The sequence below is a fragment of the Hylaeus anthracinus genome, unplaced genomic scaffold (genome assembly GCF_026225885.1).
Source record: "Hylaeus anthracinus isolate JK02 unplaced genomic scaffold, UHH_iyHylAnth1.0_haploid 4, whole genome shotgun sequence".
NCBI classification, from domain to species: Eukaryota; Metazoa; Arthropoda; class Insecta; order Hymenoptera; family Colletidae; genus Hylaeus; species Hylaeus anthracinus.
Genome location: NW_026535289.1, coordinates 8,462,624 through 8,483,461, shown reverse-complemented (window position 1 = coordinate 8,483,461; position 20,838 = coordinate 8,462,624). Strand labels below are relative to the sequence as shown.

Sequence of the window (20,838 nt, the reverse complement as noted above, 5' to 3'; positions counted from 1 at the left end):
TATCTTGAATATCTACTCTTTGGCATTCGAATCATCTGTAAGATAGACGAGAACTTTTATTCTTGAAAAATGAAAAGCCGGCTATCCGTACAGTTAAACTAATTCGATCGAAAAATTAACATCACACACGCGATAATGTTTCAAACAACGCCGTTTCGAAATAGCCCAAGTCCGCGTCGAGGCGATGTTTACCGCGATTAAAAATAAAGTTCTGCGGATAATAGCGTGCGTACCTTGGCCTAGTTCGATCGTTCCTGTTTACGTTGACAATATTCCAGCAATAATATTTACGTGACCTTGTTTTTCCTCCTGTTACAGCCAACCAGAACCTATTATCTTGAAGATCCCGAAGGATTCGCATTAGAGTGGTGTAAAGCCATCGAGAACATGCGAGTCCACCATGGCCTGCAGGAGTCCACCACCGCTTAAACACAAGACTGAACACGATGATCGTTTTAAAACGGAACAAGGATGAAAAAAGGTTATCATCGGTAGACTGCGTAAAATGTCCGCGAGGTGCACCGTGAAATTGACGCGCTCGATTGCCGGCCAGAGGAGGTGACTCTATAAGATTGTTCGTTAGGGTGTGACGACTCGTCGTTAGAGATGATACGTTCTAGGATAAGTTTAGCATTCTTCTAGCTCGTTATAATGTACAGCTTAGGACAAATTTTCTAGGTAAACAAATTCATAGCGCACTCTCTTCGAGGAACCGGTCGGAAACACAGAGATAAAGTTTTGCATCGGTTACGTTTACGGCTGTATATTTATTATCGACCTCGAGGAACCTCGAAGAGTGGCTGCGCGTCTTTACTAACACGCGAACACACGAGAAATAGCGAAAACTCTTAGCCAAGGTTTTTAGCTGTGTATCTACTCGCGTGCGCGCGCTGCTCGACTTGTAAACGCTCGTGTGATCGAGGTCGGTTGGCCTGACCACCGTAACGTTGACTCGTCGCTAAAACAAAAAGGAAGACGGGGAGTTTGTTTATCCGCGTAAATATTTTGTGCAGAATTCGCGAAACGTAACGAAAAATTCAAAAGATCGATCGACGCTTCGAAACTATAGAAAAAAGGGTGGAAGGGTGGGGTTGTACAGTAATTGACGAGAACCTCGAGGCGCGAACTGCCAGGCGCTTTTCGATCATTCGCATTTCAAGCAGCGCGCAGCGAGACTTCGTTCGAAACATAGCCAAAATTACATAGCAAATTTGCAGACGAGTTTTTAGATAGCAGCAGGCATCGACGACGACGGTTTCGCGATAAATTATAATGTAGGATCGTCGTCGATCCCGCGTGAATCTAGACGCGAATTTGTATAGTCAAAGTGAACCAAAAAAGAAAAATGAAAAAAAATGCAGTGGAGGACAACGTGTCGCTTTGCAGCTTTAAAATACCGTTTAACGTCGCCTGAAAAAGAAGGGGTTCACCACGGAACGTTGCGCGTTGTTCCGTTCGGGAGCCCCTTTGCTCTCTTCACGTTCTTACAGTATTCTTCTCTCGTTGTTCGTGTTGCCCTTTTCCCTCGATACTTTGTAAATATTAGCGCGATTTTTCACGAAGAGCAGGCTTCGTAAAGCGTCCACTAATCGTCTAAAATAGTGTTCGATAGATAGATAGTTAATTAGATAGTTAATTATTTAGATATAGATAAATCTTCGTAAGTACAAAAATATCGTTGTCCAACCACGGTGTTTTTTCCGCTTTCGTTTTCTTCTTAGATCGAATTTTCTTCTTCGTCTCGCGCCTCCGTTCTGGCCCTCGCGGACTCGAAATCGAACAACATATGTGTGTGTGCGTGTATAGCCGGGAATTAAATGGACAAGCAAATTTAGATCATAATTCGAAGCGAAAGTTTCGTAGAAATGGTAGTTTCTTCGTAGAAAAGAAGGAGAAACGTTCGTTGTACAAAAGTGGAAGCGGTGGAGCATGGGAAGAGAACGCGAGGCTCTTTTCCCCCTGTGAAAGACTTGACACACTTGAACGTGACCCTATGAATTAAGTAGGTAGTCGATAGAGAATCGTTTAAAAAGATTGCTTTAAGGTGTAGCAGTATCCCGCTTAGATGCAAAAAATTACACACACACACACACACACACACACACATTCAACATGTACACAAACGACACATGCATAACCAAGCACAGTCGTCGTCGCGTTCAAAACTATTATCATTATCATTCTTACTATTAATCTTAATTTTCCTAGTATTTAGTAACGCCACTATAGTTACATGTCGTTCGCGTTATCGTTATCGATTATTCGTCGTATTTACCGACACAAGTATTTTCCCCTCTCGTAACTTTTCGACATTATTATTTAAGCGATTTCACGTTTCGTTTTTTTTGTTTTTCGTTTCGCCTCCGTCCCCATTTTTTCGATTCTTAGTATTTCTTTTTTTTTTTCGATTTATTACATAACCGTATTCTCGTCCGCGCAATTATTTATTCTTGTTCGTTTTACGTTAGAATCGATTAACGGATCTACGCACGCGTTTACGTAGGTGTTTATAAACATACACACAAACAGACTTATTAGTACCACTACCGCTACCACCACTGCGATTATTATTTACTAGTACTACTACTATTACCACTATTACTATACGATTATTATATTAATACCGTAGGCGCGATCGTCGCGTACGTATGCGTTCGACTACTATATTTACTATTATCATCGTTGTACGTAACGCTCCTAGGTACACTGTAAATAATACTGCCGCGTTCGTCGTTCGCACGCATCGAGACGCTATTCGACGTGAATGCGCGTCCGCGCGATCCAGTCGTTGCCGAAAACTGTACGATATTGCCTGTATATTATCTATACATAAATATTCTATATATTATGTAAAAAGTATATATATACATATATATACAAAACATATATGCGTACACAGATATACAAAGTATTTATGAATTGTGCATAGTAGTTAGGGAAATCGTGTATAAAGAACAGTACGTTAGGTTTAGGTCAAGAGACGCGCGTGTAGATTTAATATTTCGTTGACGTTACCCACGGCAAACGACTCGATCGCGTACGCGATTCACCGTGACGCATTGTACTGTATATACAAACTATATATACATATGTATACACATATGTACGGTTAAGGTCCCTCGAGCCAGCACCTTCTCCTCGCGACACTTAGAAGACTTAAACAGGGTATTCGGAGGAATGATCCATGGACGGAGAGACGGTCGATCGTCGTGATCAAGATGCCGCCCGAGTATGCTCGAAATAATGGTGATTCGTTCGCGGATCGGCATTGTCCTTGCGCCCAGTGGCTTCCCGAAATGACCGCTTTTGGCGCGCCACGTACGGTGCTTGCGGGCGAAAGGGAGGCACGTGGTCTCGGCGAGCTTCCGTCTCCTCCACGTTTCTTTCTTCCACAACTATAGTGAGAATCGATCGCGAGGAGGAATTCCTACAGTTGTTACCCCTTTGTACCTCCTTCCCCACCCTCCCTCGCATTTTCCGTTTCCACGGTCACGAGGGATAGCGTCTCGATGGCGTGCGTGTTTCGATTTCCATCGGTGCTCAAGGGGTGCCCATGGCAAACTCAAGCAGCGAGAAGTACGCTCGCGTCTAAAACCAATGCTGGCACTACATTTGTATCCAGCTTCCATTCGGGTCAACCTGCGTCACTCGATTTATCAACTCTGCCTTGTACCAGACGTTGGTAAATCCATTTCTCTTAATCTTAAATTAACTGATTTCATCTTCAAACAGTCTATGACAATATCATAATATTTTGAATACCTAGGCGATTTTGTGCAAATAACTCAATTATCTTATCAATCAATTTACAACTTCTGTAAATCACACAGGGTCCTTTCTCAATGTTCAAATTTTCAACAATGTTTTTTAAATGACACAATTCATAATATCACGATATATTCGCTAATCTATCAATAATGTCAGACTCTGGGTGAAGAGAAGAGTTAGTTTAATAAATTCATGTTAATGGTACAAGGGTCGCCAGAATACCGAATTTCGGGCAACCACGCTGCATCGGCTACCGTTAAAACAAAATACAATCTGCAATGCATTGCAGTACCATGCGAAGTATGTATAGGAAGGTTGAGGTGCCCTATTACGATTCTATTACACGATGTTGATATTATTTTCTGTTGAGCGTGAGCTTTGCCCGAGCATCCGTTGAGCCGCAACTGGGAATCGAGTTTTAGGTAAAAGTAAAAGCGACGCGATCTTTCCGTCGAAACGAAGCGCGCGTCAAAAGAGTTTGTTAAAGATCCGAGGTGTCCAGTCGGTTGTTTGGTAGAGACATGGACGCCTCGATCGTTCACGGCCAAGTCCGATTAAAAAGTTCCTCGCTCCCTTTGACGTGTTGCCTCCGTTCGTTGCTTCGTTTCGCGTTGGGGGATCGCGTCTCCGTCGTTTCATCGACCCTCGAGGCGTTCGACACGGGTCGGTGACACGGCATCCCCGCGCGACGTTTCCAACCGTTGGTAAACTTTGCAGGTTCTACGTTTTATGCAGGCGTTGCAAACTTTTTTGATGGAAACGCGTGCTTTCCTGAGCGCCGGCTCCTTCTCCCGACCCGAGGGGGCGGGTAGTCGCTTTTATTGTATTTAAAATAGTTTTCCCTCGTTATTTTGGAGACCGGTCCACGGATTCCTGGCCCCTCATGGAGAGGCCGGCGCTCCACCTCCTTTTGTACCATAGTTCCACTTACTCTTAGCCGAGAAAAACTTAAAAATCTCTAGCCGTATTTGTTGAGACGATACACGATCGACGCGATCGGAGGCGAAACGCGATTAGCTAAATGTAATTTATACTACGTAAGAGTAGAACGAATACTTAAAACAAGCGGGATCCACGGATGTAACAAAAATGAAACAAAAATCGTTTGGATTCACTGACGCAAACTACGTAAGCAATAACAGCCATGGCCTTGCGACTATTCGAATGGCTACCGTTTCGGCGTAAGAAGGACGGTTCAACTATTAATTGCAGTATTACTAAATGTACACAGACTAAACTACACTTACACATTGACACCATCTACACAACGCGTCACTTATACACATTAAATACTTCACATCGGATAAGAAGACTCTGTAAATAGTTAGCATGTAATTGATATTATATAGGCGACAAGACCTATTAATATTAACATCAAATTTATTTATAGTAAATTTTCCGAAATACCGTACATCTGTGTATTAATCGATACCTATACCCTCCCATCCCAGCGGATACCTTTTATAATTATGCTGAGGTCTCGCTTCGTGTTAAAAACTGAGGATCGCTAGTCATCAAAAATCGAAGGATGATCAAGTTTTCAGGAGTGAAATGTTATCACATGAAAATGGGAAACGGAAAATTATGATAATATATAGAATGATATATATATATATATATTTTTTTTTTACCAGAACCTTAACGTACATTTCGCACTAATTACATCGCCTAGTCATTGAATATTCTAAAATCGTACTTTTGACCACGTCAGCGTTCAAATGTCTACAACAGGAATGAACAACTTTGACTCTCAGGTATAGAGTGAGTCTCGTCACGGAGTACGCGAAAGGAAAGTGACGTCACAATAAGAATGACTGATAGGAAGCACCGCAGGAATGGGTCGTATCGGCGTTGTTAGTATGCGAGTGTACGCGATAAGTGCTGGATCGTCCCCATTACTACGATTATTTCTACCGTCTTATCTCGCTGTGACGTCATATGGCTCGTAGCTGTGCTTCACCAATGTCCCGTGATGTTTATACTCGTAGAGTCCACTTGCCCATTCCTGGGCTTCTGGATTTTTAACGCTAATTGATACTGGATAAGATAACAACATGTTTTGCGTTAAGCTTGGCTATAACTTAGGGAACCACAGAATGGAGAAAGACATTTAATTGTTAAAATAGATAATTCATTATTCAATTCGGCAATGATTTACAATAGCGTTGAATTCGTCGATTTCAACGTCCTTCGAGTATGTATAGGGGGACATGTCATCGAATGTTTTGATAACAATTTAAGTTAAGATAGATTTATTAGAGAGTTTTGGGTACTTCGTACTAGGAGTGTTTCGGTTTGGAAACGAAACCGGATCAACGAAGAAAATTGTCATAAAAATTCAGCGACATGCCCTATCCAACATACTCTTATACTAATGAAATCGGTGGTGTCGTCGCTATTGCAAATAATTAACTTTAATTCAAATTGTCCCGTTCGCGATGGTCATTTATCATCGCTGCATTAATCGGAGCTGCCGCTACTTTTTCGATTCGGTAAATGTGTCAACAAGTGTTTTTTCAACTCGGGCATATTTTTCGGAGTGGCGGGACATTTGTGACATTTTAGTGGAGTATTAAGATGCTCGGCGCTGTCCTCGGTTTTCAGCTTCTTGAGCTCGCCTTTCTCGTGCAACTCCTTGCAAATATCTGTAACCGAAAAAACATAAAGCGCTTCTCGCGAAAGAGTGGCATTCATCGTGAATAGTATAAGATGTACATCTTACCCTTAGAATGTAAAAAGAACGGAGTTGTGTACGAGTTCCAGTGATATTTTGTTTTTAAACAGGAACTGTTGAAGTCTGTACTAATTACATGCAAGTGTAACCGTTGCATGCTAGGTACAGCATGATATCCAATACTGTAAATAATATGTTGAATGCATTACCTTATTATATACTATGGCCACCTGGTTAGCAATATAGATATTCTTTGCATTATCTATACATACAAAAATTCTGAATCCTTATGTTCCTTAGTTATATCTTCTGCAACTTTAGCCATGTGAAGCAACAAATCTTCATTTTCTTTTTTTACATGCCATAAAGAAGGTATGTTTACTTTTGGTAAGACCAGGAAATGAAATTGGGCTTTTGGATATTTGTCTTTGATGACAACCACTTTATCATCCTCCTTCACTTTAAGATCAGGATCTTCCATAGAAACAAGTAAACCTGTTGCCCAATGTTGTTTCTTTGGGGCTGTTGCATCAGTTGCTATCACTTTTGGTTTGCGTTTCATCTTTACAATTAACTTAGATTTCAGGTACTGATATTTTCTAAAATGTATATTCACTATTGGCAATCATCCATGATATAAGTAGTAAAACATCGCATTTTATGTACATGGTAATTTCGTATTATTTCAATTGTGTTATAATTTTCTGTTTATCAATGAAACATAGAGAATGAAGGTACCGCTACCAATGCAAGGTACTCACTTGTCACCTAGAAATTTTACACTAGTTACAATTATAATATAAACATTTTTGAGGTTAGGTTTGCTGTACGATTTTTATTGCTAAACACGAAACGCGAATAAGTGCACGGAGTTGGATTGATTTGTACTCGGAGTCGTATTATATTCGGAGTATCGATATTACACATTGTTGTCGGTTTTCATTGTGTTTACACTTGTTTAACTTTCTTAAACTTCGAATTAACAGACCGTGGAATTGATTCGATTTGACGTTTACGTACTGATAAACTCAGTACTTCGGAAGCGTTACTGCGCATGCTTGGGGTATAAATAGATATCTCTAAAAGGAATTTCCGCGCGAAGTTCTTCCGATGCATTAAATACGAGAGTCAAGTAATAAAGTAAAAGCCTAAGTTCTCACACATTTTCTACTATTAATTGATAAGTATTTATTTGTACAATCGCATAGAAATGATTTATGAACATAATGACGTGCCGCGGGAAATCATCAGGAAAATAAACGTACATCTTAGCGAATAACTTTAGATTTATTTATTTACTCAAATGGAAGGCAATCGATAAATTTGCAACAAATAAAAATAAATAACACTCTCTCTAGCAATAATTACGTGATCGTTACTTAAACGTACATATCATTACAATAAATTCATAGATACTTAACAAAACTTATACCATTTCTTTCTTCGCATGCTCATACAAAATATGTTCGTGTGATTGTATGTGTGTGTGTGTGTGTGTTTGCGCACGCGCAAGCGCGTGTTCGCACAATCGTTCTTCCTTTTTTTTTTTAAACTTTTGTTGTTTTCGGCGCAACCGCACGCAGTACGTCTATACACGATATATTTTGCAAAAAACTATACAGAGACGATTACAGTCACGTCCACGATGTCAAATTTCATCTAATCGCTGCCTCTTCTTCTCCTTCTTCTTCTTCTTCTTCTTCTTCTTCTTCTTCTTCTTCTTCTTCTTCTTCTTCTTCTTCTTCTTCTTCTTCTTCTTCATCTTCTTGGTTTTTTTTTTAATTATTTATATTTTCATCGCGCGCTACTCTCTGACACACGCTCTCACACACGCTCGATTATACAAACAAAAAGACACTGTTACGCGTCTCCACGACACAGACTACCAGATTCGCACAGCCTGACAAAATCGATCAATCAATCATCGACAGATTTCATGATTCGAAGAAAGTGAAATAATCGCGGGATCGCGACGACAAGCAACGATATTTGCTGCGATACATTGACACGCTCGCTACCACAAAACAAATGAAGTCCGACCTATGGCCCAGTTTTATATTAGTTAGAATATTCAGTTGTGCCTCTTTAATACGAGTATTCGTACGCAATTGAAAGTATGCGCTACGCTGAATAAAATGACTATAAGTGTAATGTTGGGTTTTGCAACCGAACGATGGCAGCGAACGTGTTAAAACAGAAACAAAATATAATCGAGTAAAATTAATTGACTGTTCAAGGCCATCATGGATCGACCCCCATCGAAGTTTATTATAATTTTTCAAACTTATAAAAAGAAATGAACGATTGATTGCTCATGCATCTATGATTTTGTAAACATTCAGGCTATTAAGAGTTATTAAATTTCTCCTGAAGGAAAATACCAGGAGCCATTGACATAACATTTTCCTAATGACTTTTTAAACATAACATTTTTGTCGTTCTCAGTTGAGTATTTTGAGGGGTTAATTTTGCTTCGATCAAAGTCGTTGGCCACGAATGAAACTGAAGTAGCATTCATGTTCACGATAACGGGAGTGAAGAAAGCTGACGTGAAGCTTTGTGGACATCACTCTGTGGGCGGTACTCCCCTCGATTTCGATTCATGTATGATACAATAATTACTTTACAACACGCTAAAGAAAACTCTTATTGTCATGGCAACGGGTGGTACGTTTCGTATGACGAAGCGATACGCGGTGGCAAGGATATTTTTTGGCACGATTCTCAACCCCGATCACGCACCATGTTCCCCCCTTTATTCTCCCAGCGCTGGGGCGCAGCTCTTTATTTAGTTCTCTCCCTTTCTCCTTGCTTATCGCGCGATTAGAGAATTTAAATGCAGAGAGTTAGTAGCGTGGTTACGAAGCGACTTGTATAATCGGATCGAACGGACGAATCGAAGGGAAGCGGTTCCACCTAAATGCACGGTTTTCGAATGGATCTCGACCAAGAGGGCAAAAATTTCCGTAGTGACTAAAACGCGAGTCAAGCGTCGCGCTAATTTCTGGACATCCTGTATTAAATAACTGTAGTAAAAGACAGAGTGTACAACACGGCAAGCGCGTTAACCGAGGCTTCCTTCGTAGTTGGCGTTCAGCTGGAGAGTACTCGGAAATGGAGAACGAGTCGCGTTTGGTTCCCCGGCTGTTTCTAGCTTTGGAACATGGTGTCTCGAGGGCCACGGGATGTTTCTCTGTTTTGCGCGTGAACGTTTGGAATGTTGCATTCTTTTGCTGCTTCTTCGTTGCGCGATATTGGGGTGAACGATGATGATAGGATTTCGCTTGCCACAGTGCCACTTCCGATCGCTAAAACAAGGGATTCACGTTTAATCTACGTGAATCGACGAAACACTCTTTGCGGTATCGAATTCTTTGTTCAAAGTTACGCCAATCATAGAGAAATAAATTGGCTTTTTACAGATGCAAGCTTCATTGATCGAAGCCTAGAAATTTTGACAGCTGCTGGGCACAGTCTTACGATAATTTGTCAGAATTACGTCGCCATTGTTGTGGGTATCAACGTTGATAATTTAGTTGCACTCGATTGTGCAAGGATGTTTCGCGATTCAACCGCGGCGTCTCGAGGACAATTGATAGCTTTAATTAGGATTTCGTTTAGCACCATCGTTGATCACGTACGCTGATACCGTTTCCAGGCACTCACATACATTTTCACGCATTATCCACGCTCGGAGACACATCTCGCATTCACGACTTTCTCTCCTTATTACCGATTTAGGCAGTGCGATCCTTTATCGTAACGTCTACGTACGAAGCCATTTGGTTCTGCGAAGGGTGTCTCAGAAAAATGATAGACTCTCTGGCCTCCTCTCTAAAGATTCTCTTAACGTTTTCCCCCAAAACGAGTACATCTTTATTTTCACTTCTATCTCTAATAATTGTATATTATTATTGTTATCAGATAAATATTACCGATAGGCACTTAACAGGGCCTAAGTTATATAAGGTCGATTTACTAGACGAGAGGGAGCAGTCAATCAAAATTCTGGGACGAATCCTTCAACTTTTAGCTTGGATCTCTTGCTCGTGCGTGTTTGGAAACATGGAATGTCACAAAAAAACAACAAAAAAGATTCGTTAGAGGGGAATAAAAAGAAACGGGAGAACCGCACGTTAGCCTGACATCGGTACATCATTGACCGCACCCATTCCGAAATTTCTATGCGATTACTGTGTGATTAAAGTAACGTAGTATGTAACCTCTAACATCACATGCTCTTGCTTAGAAAATTATATAGCTGTGCGGGAAAGCCGTCGACTTCTGCTTACTTCTGTTTTTCTTTTCCGTTCTTCGTGTTTTCCTTTTTTTTTTGTGTTAGCATTTTCTATTTCGTTCTTCTTCGACCGCACCACGGCTTTAGGACGCAGCCTGTATCATTGTATTTTACATATATTCTTATGTATAGGTATATGTACGTACACATACAGACATACATAGCCTTTACGATCGTTACATTTATATTAGATTCCCGTAAATGTAATAATTATCCGATTATATTATTACGATTGTATATGGTTGAGTTTTTTATTTTATTCTTAGAGGGAGCAGGAGGGGTGGCTGGGTGGGTGTTGAGGGGAAGCATACGAGAAAAACCTATACGCGGCTTTCCCGATATTTCCTGTTTAACACACACGCTATTCGGAGTTATTAAAACTCAAGCAACACACGACTGTAGACTGGATAGTAAAAACTAGCTAAAAACGCTCGCAAGGAGATTCTTTGGAGAATTTTGAAGACAGCGTCGTTGTCATCTTGTTTACGGTAGCGGGACGACCGTCGGTTGCCGTTGCGTCGTCACTGCGATCACTGATCTATGTGTACTGGATGTGGCATAGACCTATAGCCTCTGCGAGGATCTGGAGGCTACCATTTTTGGGAAAATCCACATGCGTCGCATGCATGGCGATTGAGGTACTGCGCTACTACTCTCTTCGTAGCAGTTTTTCTTTTACTGGTTCGTGACATTCTGTGCACTTTTGCAGTCTCTTGTATTCGTATATTATCATGCATATACTGTAAATTTCATTTCCAAATATTTGTAGTGTTCGTAAGAAATTCAAAGTAGTACAGTACGAACTGTATATGTATATTCCATCGATAACGAATACCATTTTTCCTTCAAGATTATAATCACGTATATACTTTTAAAGTACATATATCATGTAATATATTTCACGGATTTTCGCGTCTTCTGTATTCCCAGTGTATAGAATTAGTACATATATTCTAATAGTACTAGAACGTAGTCGCTGTTCAGATAGTTCACGTGGCAAATTCTCAAAGATGGCTGCCAGAGGCCTACCCTCGTAAGCCTCGTACTTCATCCAATATACAGAGACCACTTTCAGTGAACGATCCGTACGATCTCGATCGAGCTGCGCAGGAAACGAAAAGACCGACGCTCCCGTGGATATTGGTTCCATCTACCGACCGAGGAAGACCGAAGTGCAATCGTGCACATTAATGCTCAGCAAAGACCCTTTAGAAACGTCTGTTACGCGGTATCTCGCTCCGTGCTCCCGTCCTTGCGTCTTCACGCTCCGATGGCTCGTGATTGTGCATCGTCCGCGGGCGTGGTGTATAAGTTACTCACCTAAAATCTCGCACGTGAAAATTATACAGCTATTTTACTCCTATATTCGCACGATAGTCCTCTGCTCCGTTCGTCCCAGAAGCACGAGTACCGCGCGGTAAGTACGTTGTTCGGCGTCCACGCGAGGCACCGCTGGAATCTGCCACGAATACGTATCGTCGAGCGATACGATCCGCCAAAATGCACCAGTCACAGACTAATTCACACAACACGCGTAGCACTTTCGTGGCTTTTGCCGTGGTCGAGTCGTCTATGTGTTTCGAAGGCTCCTTCGTTCCCCGTTGGACAGTTAAGTACACAAGGCCGAGCCCCTCAGGGGTATCTCGGGCTAGGTCGCGAAGTCGACTTTGTCCCAAGTCAGCGAGAGATCGGAGGACATTTTGAAGTCGGAGTCCTCCATGTTGAAGAGATCGAACGGGTCTTGGCTGCTGGCCAACAAAGGGTCGTAGATGTCCGTTCCTGAGGAAAGACTCATGGAGGGTGTCGGCTGATGATTGGACATCGTCGTGGAAGCGGTCGGTGGCGACTGGGGCATCAGGGAGTCCAACCAGTCCGAGTCGTCCATGTCCATGGGCATGTCACCGATGTCCATCAGCTCCTGGGGGGCTTCCATTTTGACGCCCAGGTCGCAGTCCAGCTGGCCGAAGTCCATGGTGTCCAGGGTCTCTAGATCTAACCCGAGCTCCTGGGGAGATAACAGAGAATGTGCGGCATTACTCGCGTTCACTATCAGGAGTCGGTCAGGCCCATTACACTTAAGAAATTAGTTTTAGGAAATATATAAGTACTAATAGCTCCGCTTACATGCGCCGACGTTGATTTTCTATTTTATAGAAAATAGAGAATCAGTGTTACAGTTGAGCGATGTATCTCGTTAGCTGAATTTCATCTGGATTGAACTTACCTTGAGGTCTAAGTTGGCGTTGTCTGACGACGTCACTTCTTGGGGTGGTTGGGGATCGGGCGACGACTGCTGACCCGACTGAGGACTGAGGAGCATCGCCGTGTCCAGCTCGGCTTCCGACGTCAGCAGGTCCGTGCCGAAGGACGACATCTCCTCTTGTTGCTGCAACTGTTGCAACGCGGAGGGTAACTGAATGGAGAACGTCGGCAAAGGCAATGGTGGCGGTAGCGGCGGCGGTGCCGGTGCCGGGGAACTCACACAATCGCTTTGGGTAACCTCCATCGCTATCGGGCTGATCGGACTGATCGGACTAGCAGCGGTGAACACCAACGAGTGGGTCTGGCTGTCGGCTGGCGCGGTGAACACCAGGTTCTGCTGGAGCTGTCTGTTGGGGGTCGTGGGGGTGGCTGGGTCCTGCGCAGCGCTCGGTGGAAGCTCGCCATTTTTTATAAGGATCTCCAGCACATCGTCCACAACTTGGCTTTTGATGTGGTTCTTCTGGACTGGCTCAATTTTTACCTGAATATACAGAATAGACTTTGTCTCGTAAAGAGTAATTTAAGAATTCTGTTCGTGTCGTATAACTGAAACTAAGCAACACACTGCAGAGCTTAACTGTAACACCACCTATTTTTTTCCTATTTTTCAGTCTTTTGAGTAGGAATGGAAGGAATCAATTGTATGAGCTGAAAGAATATGATAAATGATGAATTTCATATTAATTTTCTCAAAGTTGTTCTTATATGCGACATGAGGCAATCAAAATAGTGATTTCCAAGAATAATAAAAGAAATCAGCTCTGTCTGGTGCTAGAAGTTTAAAGTATTCTCACTTTTAGGAGCTTAGCGGCTTCGTCGTATTGAGGCGGAGGCGGTTTGCTGTCCTCGGACGGAGCCGTCTGCTGTTGCTGATGCTGGTGGTGTTGATGCTGTTGTTGCTGCTGCTGCTGCTGTTGCTGCTGCTGTGCCTGCGCCTGAGCCACCAGTGCACCGAGCAGCGAACCGTTTAGTTTCGCTGGCTTGGCCAGATTCAGAACGATCGCGGTAGGTATTTGAACGGTGGCGCTATTTTTGGCTTGATTTTTCTTGTTATTGATCGCTGTCAAAGTGGAGGAATCAAGAATGGTGGCAGCGTTGTTCGGTTGCGCCTGCAGGAACGCCGCGAGGCTGGCCTTCGCGTTCAGTTGCTGGAAGGCGGCGTGCTGTTGTTGCGTCTGCTGCTGTGACTGCTGGTGGTTCTGCTGTTGCTGCTGCTGATGCTGTTGCTGTTGCTGCTGCAAGTGTTGCAGTTGTTGCAAGTGCAGTGCCAGCTGCTGCTGCTGCATCTTGTTCTGTATGTGCTGTTGAAGCACCAGCTTCTCAGCGTGAACGGTGGTCGGCTGAGTCTGACGGATCTGTTGAAGTTGTTGCTGGGACTTGTACAGTTCGCGCTGCAGCTCTTCTATCCGCTTTCTTTGCTCTTTGATGATGTCGTCTCCTGAAACACGGGCTGCATCGTGAAAATATCCACGTGCGATTCATTCCGAAACGTTTCGCGATTGATATACACGGTGAAAACAATGTTGAAGTAAATGAAATGTAAGATAGGTGTTCACGTATTCGCCACTCAGAGTCACGGATATTCAGAAAACGTGTATAAACGTTATCGTAACGAAACGTAAGTAATACCTGGCGGGCTCGACGGATCGTCGTGTTCACTTCCATGCGGGGAATCCATCCTCGGACTGTTGGGTTCGTCCTTTATGGCCGAGCTCGGGCTCTTGGCATGGGAGCTTGATTCGTCGGATGTCACCGGTCCTGGGGTATCCATCAATATGTGGCCCATGTGCGTCACGTGTGGACCATTTGAGCTAGACGTCGAGTTGCCGCTAGACAATTCCGTGAACGGCTTTAATCGCTCGATCAGCTGTGGCTTGGAGCCAGACACCGGTAAGTTTCGACGTTTCAGTTCCACTTTGAGATCGCTTACTGAAAAGGCAACGTTTATCCACGGGTCAATCGCTGGCATTGTTAAAGCGTTTCGTTTACTATCGTATCGTCGATCTTCGCGCGACGATTAATTTTCGACGGTACGCTGATTGGGACTGTACTTTGGAAGTATACCTTTCATTTCCTCCAGCTTGCCCAGAGGCCTTAACGGAGGCTGCTCCGAGGGGTTGTTCGAGGAGTTTGAGGGTGCAGGGCTGGGCGCGTTCGCGCTGCTTCCGCTGATGCTTCCGGCATCGCTGGCAGCGCTGCTGGTGAGGGACAGTGGCTTCTGCGCTGCCGGTAGGATGATCTGAGGGTACTGTTCAACGAAACGAAGGTAACGTTAAAGCTTTTATTTGCCTAACGATCGATTTCCACGGCTCGCAACGTACCTTGTGCTGCCATTCGAGCTGCCACTGAAGGAAGAGCTGTTGCTGCTGAAGGAGTAGTTCGTAGCTGGTCTCGCCAGGCGGCGCGGAACCGAGGCCGGAAGTCGTCGACGATACCGACGTCTTCTGCGCGTTTGGCGGGCCCTGGTAACAGAACATTGTCTGACGTTAAGTAGTAATAAAGGTTTTGGAAACGAATCTATCTTAATTCCTGTGGAACCTACTTCTCTATTCTAATATAATTTGTCTCACTATTGGAAAACTACTTTCGGAAAGCTTCTGGAAGCATCGCGATGTTCTTCTCGTTGGCGGTTACTTGAGACGTTTCATTGGTTCGAAAAATCAGAGTACAACTCCTGGTAATGTCCGCGTGGCAAAAACTAACGCAGAAATCGAGTTAGTGGACAGAGAACGGTAGACGTAGGAGAGACCGTGGCGCGAGTGATAAATGATACATCAAGATGTTTTCTGCGCCCTCATTTGCACGCCCATTCCCGGCTCGCTTTCACGCCGGCCATGCCATATCCCGAATGTTTCGGGAGCGTGGCCCGGGCCCTGCCACCTATTCGTGGGTTTTGGTTCCCCTTGGACCCCATTCGATCCACTCCCTGGCTTCCACGCTCTTAGGTGCAATTAGCGCTCGAATTACTCAGAGCTAACGAGGTGGGCCCCGGGCCCTTCGAGGAGATCGCGAGAGTTAATCACCCGATACGATCTTCTCCCGTGCTTCTTCTCTCCCTTCGATGTCGAACGCGGTAGAAAGAGACTGCTTCTTCGCGGGCTACCGGACGCAGAGATTTACCGGCCGTCCGTGCCCGTTTTTACTTTGCTTTTACTTCTTCTGCGATTCCTCTTTCTCCGGCTCGGCCTTATTCTCTCCACCTTTTTTTTCTCCTTTAGCCCTTCTCGTCCCAGCTTTCTTTTCGCCGCTTTGTCTTTTTAGCTTCCGCGACCTCCGCGTCTCTGCCGCTTCTTCTTTGTCTCCGGCGTTCACGCCTATCCAGACGCAGGAACGAATCGACGGTGAAAGCTACAGACTCACGTGAATCGACTGATTTTCGTTTACAAGATAGGATCATAGGAAAGTTGATAGTTGTCCTCGAATCTAAGAGCTTGTAAACTTCGGAGGTTAAGCAATTGCACTCCTACGTAAAGTGTGACGATGTGAATTTTTATCTCAGGAGCTCCTTTGTCGAATCCCACTCGACATTCTATCATGTCCAAATAGACGTCGCGCACGCGTTGTCGTTAAAGTAAATTTCAAATAAAACACTTGAAAGCGTTGGAAGCAAAGGGTCAAGGACGCGGATCCTAGCAATCCTCCAAAGATTTTCCAACGTTTCAACCGTCTCGACCCACCCCAGCTAGCTCATACGTTCTACCCACCCCTCGGCATGTCTAACGTTCGAACAGAAGCTTACCTTGTACTCGTGGAACTTGATGGTGCGCGTTTTGGGTTGGCTCTTGGTCTTGGACTTCTTCCTGTTCTTATCCTTGCCAGGCGCGTCGCTCCTCTGGCACGTGGATGCCGCTATCGGGCTCGGCTGTGGTCTCGGGGTGATGGCGGCTGGCGGTGGTGCCGGGGGCGACGCTATCGAGATATTGGAAAGGGGACTCAGGCTGGACGTCGTCGAACCCAAGGACATCGGACTCGGCGCCGGCGCCAGTGGAAGGAGGGTCGTCGATGGACCGTTCGTCTGACTCGCCTGTTAACAGAGATCGTTGCTTTTTTCACCGTGGAATCCTCGATTAATCGGCCCACATCGTCGGTCACCAATTTATGACCGGCACTTAACGTCCGACGTAAATCTATTTTTGCGCTCGGTTCGGTAAGTTTCTTTCGCGTTCGACAGCTTACAAACTTACCGAGCCATTCCTCGGTTATTATCTTTAAATACCTCCCCTTTTTCTCCGCGAAGAATATACTCGCGTCGCCTATGCACGTGTGGCGATCTTGACGAATTGCGTGACATACGATGCAAGAACAATCGAGGTTACCGATCAGCGAATCGGTTTGCATATACATATCAGAACTGAAGTATCAGACTCGGAACATACAAGAGTTGGAAAGAGTTTGTTTCAGCTGTCAAACGTGTGAATATATTGGCATTCGGTACGCTCAGATTTATTTAGAAGACTCGGTTTGAAATGCCTCACCTGCGTGGAGGCATGTTGCTGACTATGTTGCAGTTGCTGCTGGGACTGCTGCTGGTGGTGTTGCTGTTGCTGCTGCGAGCCAACGACGGTGTTGCACAATTCCGCGAAAGTTTTTATCGTCGGTTCGTTCGCGGCTTGCTGAAAGACCGGCGACGTGGATGAGACGACCACGGCGCCGCCGGTCGTCGGGATGCTGAGGGACACAGTGACGATCCCCGCGGAGGCAGCCGCAGTCTCCAGAACGTCCGATCGGGACTCCAGCTGCGGCGAGGGCGCACCTTCGGAACTCTGAGAGTCATCCTCGAAGGTGATGTAGTGGTCCGGGTGTTGAGGCTTCGTTACTTGGCCCTCGCAGGTGGCCTTGAAGGGAATGTGGCCCTCTGAAATGACAGATTAGAAAATATTCTAGCAAAGAAAGCATCTAGGGTCGAATGAGACCAGGAGAACTGGAGAAGCGTCGAGTATTGTCTTCGGTTATGCTTGCTGCTACTCTTTGGGTGTCGAGAAGGTTCTTCGTGCAGACTTTTTATAGGGCATCGATCAAGATCGCGGGAGGCAGAGGAGATGAATGCGTGAACGCTCACCTTTGACCGCCCTTTCGATGGGCTCCTCCGTGTGGAGAATATTCTTCTGGATGAGCTCGAGCGGTCCGGGTCGATGACTGAGCTGATCGTTGAGCTGGTCGGCTAGCCTGGCCTTCTTCAGCATGCGTTGTCTTTCGGCCAGGCTTGGGTCCACGTGACCCACATCCTCGAGGATGTGCTGCCTCACCAGCTCCTCCCGGCCCGGTCTCTGCTGGATCTTCGCCTTCAGTAGGTCGCCGGTTTTCGCTCGCTCCAACTGCTTCCTTTGCTCGTGGAACGCTGGCGGCGTCTTCAGCGCTGAAACGGTACGAATTTTATTTATGTAATTATGTAAACGAACTAACATTTCGGTATACGTACAATGTTATCATATTTGAAAATATCATGTAAGTTATAAATTAGAATAATTCGTAAATCATAAGGTATAGATTATTTTCGTCGCGAGGAGAAGGAATGCCCTTTTAAATCGCGGAGAAAAGAATGTCGGTACTTTCATCGAGGTTTCCATGCGCGCAGAAGTCGCCAAAGGGCGCGATCTAATAAAAGAACGGGGCCGTATGAAAAAGCACTTCTGAAGCTTTTAGGGGTGTCCTCCGACGCATACTGTACGCATCAATTTCCGGGATGATGGCCCTCAAAGGTCTCCCCGCGTGGCGCCATTTTGGTGTCAACGTCAAACGGTCTCCAGTTCGCTCTCCGTCTCTCTCGCTCGCGCATTCCACAACACCATTAAGTCCCCGAATAAATGATCCCCGAAGCGTTTTCTCTACGCGAACGCCCTGCCACTATTTCCGGACGAGCCGCGCAGACGGCGGTCGGCTTCATTACACGGAATAAAACGCTTGCACCACCTACGGCGCGGGCGACGTGGCAACGGAAATGTGGAAACGCGCACGAATCACGCCTCGTCGCGTCTCCCGGCCGACATACCTAATAAATTCCAGCTCTACTTTAATTTCGACCGTGTTTACGGCGCAACGACGTAACTCCGCACGTTTCTCGCGAGCCATGTACTCGCGTTAACAGTTTCCCTGTGTCGAGACGGTTTCGGGTCACATTTTTTTTTAATTGATATTCTCGCGGATATTATTATAGTACGATGTTTATTGGGGGAAAATCATAGTAATCGATGATAAAACATAGAATTTGTAAGGATTTGCAAAGCAATGAAATATCAAAAGTTATGACTGTACCAACAAGTGCTTTGACACTTAAATTAAAGTTTTTTCAAAAAGTGGACTCAATCGATTTGAGCAGTGAACGGGTCATTTAACGTGTTTTGTGTAACGTTTACGAGCGAATTTTTAGCCTCTCGAAAATAAATTACGCGTTGATGAGCATTCCTCCACCTCGTCGTTATCCTCGGAGGAAATCTTCTGGAAGGGAGCGTTGCGCACAATGAAATTCTAAAATTAAACGAGCGATTCGATTCAATTAGGCTTCCTTTCCATCCCTCTCGGCCCGCGGGCGCGGCTTTTGTTTCACCCACGCGCGTCCGCTTAGGCGAAACGCGTATCCGGCGGTGTATCGGCTTCGTCGGTGCGTGCGTGTGTTTCGCGCGAGCCAGCTGTGACCCAATTGTCTAGTTTCTATCGAAACGCGCATAAATCACCGGCTCGCGATGGACGTGCGCGGCCACCGGTCCCTGGTATTCCACCAGCGAACGATCATAAAAATAAATGATGCCTATATCCAGCTTAGAAAACGCGGATTTCGTCCGATAAATTCCCGAGCCGAGGCAACGCTCGAACATTGCGGTTCCACTGGGTTTCTGGTCGAACCTAGCCGTCTACGTTCGTTATTCGACGCGTCCCGATACTCGAGTTTCTCGAATTCGCGACCGGCTCCGTGATATTTCCACCGAAATCGGAGGCAATTACCGCTCCTTCCCGAAACGGGCTCTCGAAAGTGTTTCATGCAAATGGAATCGCTCTGTTTGGGTGAAAGCGTGCACCGTGCACCTTTTTTCTAATTCCCCAGAACGGAAGGTTCCCAACGTTTCTTGTACTTTCGAACAATCCGGGGCGTTGCAAAACCGAGCAGAACATAAAGTATTCTATTTCTGGAACGCTTAAAATTCATTGCGAATGAATAAACGGTGGCTGTTAACTCGGAATAGATAATGGGAAAGTTCGCCTTGCGATACAGGCACTACGGATCGTTTGTTTTACTTCATTCCTTTTCATTTGTTCCGCAGACTGTTAGATTGAATCCATTGCACCCCTTTTTCGAAGGATACTATTTATCGTTTACGAGGTTTCCATCAGCCATTTTCAATTGCGAAAGATGCCTTATGAATCTGTATGTAGTTCGGTCATGTTGGAGTGCATCGCGTGGCATCGAGACGAAGAAGATTCTCAAGGTGGTCCTTCGGAGCGACGGACGTCGAACTTCGTTATTCCCAACGCGAACAGCTCCCATCGAAACGAATTGCCCAATCAAAGGGAAACTGGTTAATACTCCAATCGCAACGACAGCATACACGATAAAAACAATCGTATTTCATGGCAAGTCGTTGCATTCCAATTGTCCGCCTCGAACAAGGCGGCCAATGGCGGCAGGGGATACCAGCAGACGTTCGAGAACAGACCGCAAAAGCGAAGCGACTCCTCTAAATCATTCGCAATCGGACGACGCAGACCGTGGTACGGTGATCCGCGGTAGTCGTAACCGTGGAATCGCAATTTTCGATTTATGATCTTATCGAATCCGAACCAAAGCGAGGCGACGCGCGCCTCGTTAGCTCGCGGCGATAAATGTCGCCGTTCGTTGGAACGC

The 20,838-nt window shown here is 45.0% G+C and overlaps 3 protein-coding genes across 8 annotated transcripts in view; 1 reads left to right on the top strand and 2 right to left on the bottom strand.

Annotated features, from left to right (window-relative positions):
- LOC128894504 (3-phosphoinositide-dependent protein kinase 1) overlaps positions 1-1,043 on the top strand; it is a 404,982-nt gene extending 403,939 nt beyond the window's left edge. For all 3 annotated transcript variants that reach the window (XM_054156267.1, XM_054156269.1, XM_054156268.1), the window contains one exon: positions 319-1,043. In XM_054156267.1, coding sequence (XP_054012242.1) covers positions 319-429 — 111 coding nt within the window. In that variant the 3' untranslated portion in view covers positions 430-1,043. The remainder of the gene's footprint in view (positions 1-318) is intronic.
- Positions 1,044-3,317: 2,274 nt separating this feature from the next.
- LOC128894511 (aprataxin) lies at positions 3,318-7,453 on the bottom strand. Its single transcript, XM_054156290.1, has 4 exons — positions 7,204-7,453; positions 6,715-7,041; positions 6,491-6,624; positions 3,318-6,413 (listed from the first exon to the last, which is right to left on the bottom strand). The coding sequence occupies exons 2-4, from the start codon at positions 7,002-7,004 to the stop codon at positions 6,229-6,231; spliced, it is 609 nt and encodes a 202-aa protein (XP_054012265.1). The 5' UTR covers positions 7,005-7,041; positions 7,204-7,453; the 3' UTR covers positions 3,318-6,228.
- A 257-nt stretch (positions 7,454-7,710) lies between these two features.
- The window catches only part of LOC128894501 (myocardin-related transcription factor B-like), a 237,342-nt gene continuing 224,214 nt past the window's right edge, over positions 7,711-20,838 (bottom strand). For 3 of the 4 annotated variants that reach the window (XM_054156259.1, XM_054156261.1, XM_054156262.1), the window contains 9 exons: positions 18,061-18,357; positions 17,477-17,856; positions 16,741-17,025; positions 15,323-15,463; positions 15,066-15,249; positions 14,631-14,930; positions 13,796-14,439; positions 12,964-13,482; positions 7,711-12,744 (listed from right to left, as the gene is read on the bottom strand). In XM_054156259.1, the coding sequence (XP_054012234.1) occupies positions 12,388-12,744; positions 12,964-13,482; positions 13,796-14,439; positions 14,631-14,930; positions 15,066-15,249; positions 15,323-15,463; positions 16,741-17,025; positions 17,477-17,856; positions 18,061-18,357 (3,107 nt within the window). In that variant the 3' untranslated portion in view covers positions 7,711-12,387. The remainder of the gene's footprint in view (positions 12,745-12,963; positions 13,483-13,795; positions 14,440-14,630; positions 14,931-15,065; positions 15,250-15,322; positions 15,464-16,740; positions 17,026-17,476; positions 17,857-18,060; positions 18,358-20,838) is intronic. The other variant, XM_054156260.1, reaches the window with a different exon arrangement.

Excerpts from the sequence above, each read along its gene's own strand:
- LOC128894511 (XM_054156290.1), bottom strand. The coding sequence starts at position 7,004 with ATGAAACGCAAACCAAAAGTGATAGCAACTGATGCAACAGCCCCAAAG. Across the intron at positions 6,625-6,714 it reads CATAAGGATTCAGAATTTTT|TATTGGATATCATGCTGTAC; the intron begins GTATGTATAGAT and ends TATTATTTACAG. Across the intron at positions 6,414-6,490 it reads GTTCTTTTTACATTCTAAGG|ATATTTGCAAGGAGTTGCAC; the intron begins GTAAGATGTACA and ends TTTCGGTTACAG.